The following is a 6170-nucleotide window of genomic DNA, read 5'->3' as shown; positions in this document are numbered from 1 at the left end:
CCTCCACAAACGTTATCTAGTGGAAGCATTTCCAACACGCCATTGCTGCAATACGATGGCTCCAAACACAGGCTGTTACATCCCCGCCACTCATTTCTCCTAAAATCTGCACGGCTTATGGTGATTTCTCTCATTGCTGTGCACCTGAACACTACTTGGCATCTCGTCCAACACCTCTCCCTGCTCTCATGGCACAGGTGATGATACATGGGGTGAGGCTGTGCATCCAGCACTGCGCTGGGGGCACTGGCAGATTTGGGGTGATGTTTTGAACTGCTTCCTTAACGCCTCCATGGAGCGAGCTCTGCAGACACCCTGTCTCTTCTGCAGCTCTCCTACCTGGTGTTGTATTATTAGGAACAGTTGCATGAAACCCCCCGAAGACTCACAGTTGCTTAGGAATTCATCTGCTCCTGCTGCTCATTGCTCACCTGAAATCACAAGCAACTGTGGAGAGGATTATGACTGAGTGAGAAATTAGCAGGAGCAGATGACATGACATGCCGCATAACAAGCAGCGAAAATCCCATTTTCTTGCAAAATGTCCTACCGAGGGGGGGGGGGAAGGAAAACACAGAAGATCTAAAATTATGGTAGAAGGATAATTTCTATTCCTGGAAGAGCTCAGAAAGCTTTGGAAATGCAGACAACCACCTCCACAAATGGGGTTTCCATGTCCCAAAGGTCACCCGCAAGGAATACACGAGGAAGAGGTTTCAGAACAACATCTGTAAAACAGCTTCTTGTTGCTCCCTCTATTCATTTGCTAAATGGATGAAATATTCAGCTTCTTGCTGAATTCATCACTGGAAGTTGCTGACAAATCACACTCCTCTCCCAGCGCTGAGTCCCTGAAGGGGTGCCAAGAAAGCGAAAGCACAAAATCCAAGAATCATGGCAAGTACATCAGAAAAATAACATGCACCAACCAGCTGGGCCAAAGGGCTCACCAGAACCCAGATTATGCTAGGGACAGGGGAGCTGTGGCCACCACGTCCTTGCTAGATGGGAGTCCATGCAAACACTAACCCACCACCACTGCCTATGGCTGCGCGGGGAGACCTGCTGCCTGCAGCTACACAAAACTCTTCCCAGAGTAGAAGTGTCCTCTCCTGCTCCAGCTAAGCTAGCAGAGATGTACCAGCAGCTTTCACATGGGCCCTTTTTAACTTATCTCCTGGCCTTAATAGCAATGTAGTGCCTGCTGCTCTGCAAACCACATCTCTGGATGACTTTAAATATTCTCTTCCCATTTGGCTGGGTGATGGCAGACCCCAGCTCCCGGAGTGGACAACAGTGCAGTGGTGGGTTTTGACCTGTTCCACATCCATACATTCACCTCTTGGGCTGTAGGGATGAGGCATCCACCCTCCTGGAGGTGTATGGGGCTTGCGTCTCCCATTTTGGGGTCAGTCTGAGGGCTGACAGCCACACCAGGCACCCCCCAAGCCTTTCGTCTCACTCGTTCTCCTCCCAGACATGTAGTTGTCAAGGGCCTGCAGATCTGCCCAGGATCATGACTTTGCAGTAGAGAAGTTGCGTGGCTCGAGGTACATGGACTAAAGGTCTACAACACAGGAGGGTACTGGGCTTGACTGGCCTAGCTCATACAAGGCTTAATTGCACTGTCTGCTAATTGCCTTTAAGGGAAGACTAAAGAGAGGGTGAGAGCAGGGAAGAAAAAATCCAGAGGATACAGCTGTGCTCCCCAGCCAACTCCCAAGAGACTTTAAGTGTCCAGTCCCCCTGTACTGGGAACAGTAAGAGCTTGCACTGGGGACAGCCAAACACTGGCAGGATGAAATAGGAGATGACGAGCCTGGTCCAAGGTGCCCAAGGGGAACCCAGACTGTAAAGATGTGGGGCTTGCTATAAGGACTGTGGCTGGGAGGTGGGAGGGCACCAAGTTCTTCTGCTTGCCCTACTCCTCAGGTAAGGGCCAGGGAGGCACTTTCAATCTAGGATGCAGAAGCTTTCAAGGACCCAGGGTAGCAACATTTCTTTGATGCCTTGGGTGGCTCTTCTCCACTAGCAACCCTATCCACCCAGGCCATGCAAGGGGCTGCTGGTTTGGACGCTCACCTAGCCACAGCGGCTGCCCCTGGGAGTTGAAGAGGAGGCTCTCACCCTCCCGCTGGTAGGAGGGAGACACGTAGAAGTCACTGCTAATGATGCGCTGCAGGTGGCTGTCCTGCCAGTGGAGGTCACAGCCCTCGATCGCCCGGGTGAACACAGTTCGTCTGGGCCTGGCCAGCGAGTCTGCAAAGAAAAAAAAGCATCAGTGCCTTGGTGGGGCAGGGGCAGCCTGTTCCTGCCCCCAGACACGACCTCTCTGGGCAGAGCAATGTCTTTACAATGAGATCAAAGCCCCACCTGGTCCCACCCCAGCCATTTCAGAGCTGAGCACAGGGGCTCTGGCTCCTGCACTGTGGCAGATTGCCTTTAGATACCTCTGCTGCCCATCCCACCTCTGATGGAGACTGCCGTCTCCTTAGAAGGCATTGCTAAGTAACTTGCTAGAATAGCTGCCTTGGCCAGAGAGGTGAGAAAAGAGGCAGGGACTGCCCTGCCGTTAGCTTTCTGACGATAATCCAGTGCCACATACGAGGCTGACGCCTTGAAACGTGGCAGTGCGCTCCCAGCCCTGTGACGCTCAGTGTGCAGGCAGCTGCCAGGGGTCAGGACTGGGCTTCCTCAGCGTTACTGCCCCGCAAGCACCACAAGCTCTCCTCTTCTGCTCCGACGCAAAGCCCCGGCTTCGCTGAACCACAGCTGCTTAGATCAGCAGCACCTGAAGCCGTGAAGGGAACTGCATGAGCGTGTCTCATCTGCCCCCAGGTGATGGGGGGAACCATCGCCTTCCAGCAACCTCCCCTGGCTGCGTGAGAGGGCTAGAAGGGAGGAGACGGTATCGTCTGAAACCCCACCGCTGCTCTGCAGCAAATGTCTGTGCTCCTCTTCAGAGTTGCTCTATGACTACAATGATATTTTCGAAGCTATCGAATGCTGGACGAGCATTTCACTCCAGCCAGACAGATCAGACAAGTGGTTTGTCGGGAAGGAAAAGGTCCATCTGGAGCAATCCTGCTATCGCTCCAGCCACGCCGGAGCACAAGGGCCAAACAGAGCCGGTGGGCTGCAAAATGGGAAGCCCCAAAGGGGATGCAATGCTGAATGTTAGGTCCTGCAACCCGCAAGACAGGCCGAGTTAAATGCATTCGTGAGGGGAAAACAAAAGGCACCGCTCAAAGCTGATCCAGGGCGGCTGGATAAACACGCTCCAGAAACGATGGCAACAAGCAATTAGCCTGAATGCTGCAGGCACCCCGAGGTGGAGAGAAATTAAACAGGTGTTCATACGTACAGAACCAAGCCTGCTCACTTTACCAGGAAGGATTTCAGGAATCAGCTGTTCTCCTTTCAGTAATAAAAGAGGCTGGCAACAATTTGCAGCAGTATTTGCATATGCACAGACATTAACCCTGGGACACCTCCAGGGTCCGTGCTGCTTTCAGTCCCCTGCTTGGAAAGACAGGAGCACGGGGACAAGGGGACGTCCCTGGCACACGCTCTGGAAACTCCCCGCCTGTCTAAAAATGTGACCTGCTCAGCCCCGGTGACCTGCCCCGAATGCCGGAGCGAATCCTCAATGGAGCTGGGAACACCAGGGGGGAGTCCCGGGGCTGGCACAGGACATGGAGCAAGGCCAGGTTTAAATTAAGCCACTCCCTGAAGATGCGCACGGGGAGGTGGCCGGGGCACACGGTCCTGGCCGCGGCTGGGGTGGGCTGGCAGGACGGCCACGCTCCCGAACCATTGCTGAGGGACTAATCCCACCCAGAAGAGCGAAGTTTCCTTCACGGCACGGCTGCCGCCCCCCTCTCCTCTTCCCACTTTGGCTGTACGTAAGACACCGAAGAGCAATTCCAGCGCAGCAGGTGGAGGCACGGTAAGAGCAGTAACTTTCAATTAATGCCTACTTCGGGCAAAAGGAAGGGGAAAAAGTGTTTTAAAGGGATCAAATGCTTTGTCAGGGGTTGAGAAAATATTTTACCATGAAGGAACAACCCCATAACTACATTGCTCCGTTTGTGCTCTGCACTTAAACTGTTTAACATCCCTGGCTAATGACTTATCTACCATCTGAATCAAAGCCCAGAAGCGAGACCCAAGGGCTGGGTGAGGGGCTCTGTACCACCTCCAACTCTTCACTCTCACTTTACAGACAGGGCTTCAGAGCTCAGTTCTGCTCCGATTCAAGAAGCACTGTTTTTCTGTATAACTCCGTACCTAAACCTGCACAGACCATATGGGTCCAAACTCCCCTGTGGTCAAATTGCTTTAAAATGGCCTTTGAAAATGATTTGATGCTCAAAATACAGGTGACTTCACCCAAGATGTTGCAAAGAGCCAAACATTTCCAAGTGTATCTAAAACCAGAGGCTGTAAAGACAAATGCTTTGTATTCCCATGCCCCCCAGAGACATCACCAGCAGGTGAATTGAGGTCTCTCAACTTTGGGGTGAGTTTTGACCCTGACCCAACCCCTGTGGCCACAGGCTGGATTTCCACCCCCTCCCCGGACTCACCTTGGCTGTGACCGGAGCTCTGCGTAAGAGCATTGGTGATGTTGGGAAGCTCGTTACCGTAATTGCCATCTTCCAGGGGACAGACGTCCATCTCGCCCCACTTGCGCAGCTGCCGGAGCCAGCAGGATTTCTCTTCCAGCTTACAGTGCGGGTTTAATACCACACACACCCACAGCGCCCCTAAACAAAGCCAAGAAATCAAGGAGGTGCCACCACCATACCCGCAGGGCAAAGCTCTTCTGCTGCCGTGCTCGTCATGAGAGCCTGCAAGGTTTCATCAGCATCCGTAAACTCATTTCAGCATAATGTATGGACTCAGGAGGGGGATTTAGACAGCTTTTATTTAGAAGTAAAACTCCTCTGTAATGAAGCTAAATTATAATCTCATGAGATGGGGGACAGGGGGGAGGAGGGAAGGAGAGAGCGGCTGTGTATGAATTTGTGAGTGCTTCTGTCTGCCAGGACAAATCTAGTGTTTGAACTACACATCAAAGCGTGCTTAAAAACACCCTGGCAAGCTGCAGAGTCTGTATCTCCAAAGACTAACCTGATTTTGATCCTACCCACGTTCCAAGCGCTTTAAAGCCCGTTCCGAATGCTATTTCATCTGCCATTGTTCTTCAGGCCATTTGCATTCAACTATTTTAAAAGGAGATTTGGTGTATTTTCTTCTTTTTTTTTTTTTTTTTTTCTTTTTTAATCCCCAGTAGCTCCCAGCCAGCAGAGGAACCAGCAGAGGAACCTGGAGCTTGGCTTGATGTGTCGCAGGCAAGAGGCCTCCAAGGCGCAAGACCTCAGGATCTCGCAAGCAGAGGTGCCCATCAGTAGACACACATGCTGACACCCTCCAGGTCAACCATGGGACCTCACAGGCCTGATGATGCTGTCTGCTGCACAAGAGACAGAACCAGGCCCAACGACATCTGTCATCATTAAGATCCAGCTCATCCTTTCATAAGACAGGGCTGATGCTGGTGCTGCTAACCGAGCCTCACCGACTCTCCTGGGTCACCCGCTTTGAAAAGGGCTGCAGCAACCCAAATAAGTGCAAAACCATGAATTCTCCTTTAGCTAATTGCATTTCTGCCCAAATTTCCCTGCAAGGCTGCCAGGACGCAGCACATCCCCTCCCTTGTGCCTGCCCTGCGGGGTGGGATGGCTGTGTGCTTGCACAGCTGTGGCATACAGTGTCCCTGGGGATCCTGCCGGGTTGAGCAGCCCATGCTGCTCCTCTCTCTGCCCAGGTCGGATCCTGCCACACAGCAGGGACAGCTCAGCCTCCTGCAGAAACACCCTCCCCTGCCTCTCCTCCATGGGCCCGGTGGAGACCTGGAGCACCTCCTTTCTCTCCGCCCAGCCACTTGCTCCCCAGCTCTCCATCACTCCCAGAGCCAAAATTCCCATCCCAAAGTGACAGCCAGCGGCAGGACAGCATCACCTAACATAGCTCTGCTGTGCAGCAAGGGGATTCCTCCAGGCACCCAAACCATCTCCTGCGCTCGCTGTGTTGTGCGGCAGCTTCCCAGCTGCACAGCCACATCATTGAGCCAGACAGCCCCGAGCGAGGCTGCCACTCCGACA

General features: G+C 53.0%; 1 protein-coding gene across 1 annotated transcript in view; it reads right to left on the bottom strand.

The window, feature by feature from the left end:
- ZSWIM5 (zinc finger, SWIM-type containing 5) overlaps positions 1-6170 on the bottom strand; it is a 112345-nt gene that overhangs the window by 9382 nt on the left and 96793 nt on the right. The window contains exons 6-7 of the mRNA XM_009326620.1: positions 4590-4769; positions 2083-2259 (exon numbers count right to left, since the gene is read on the bottom strand). Coding sequence (XP_009324895.1) covers positions 2083-2259; positions 4590-4769 — 357 coding nt within the window. The remainder of the gene's footprint in view (positions 1-2082; positions 2260-4589; positions 4770-6170) is intronic.

Source organism: Pygoscelis adeliae, unplaced genomic scaffold (genome assembly GCF_000699105.1).
Source record: "Pygoscelis adeliae isolate BGI_AS28 unplaced genomic scaffold, ASM69910v1 Scaffold306, whole genome shotgun sequence".
In the NCBI taxonomy this organism is placed as follows: domain Eukaryota; kingdom Metazoa; phylum Chordata; class Aves; order Sphenisciformes; family Spheniscidae; genus Pygoscelis; species Pygoscelis adeliae.
This window is presented reverse-complemented; position numbering and strand designations above follow the sequence as displayed.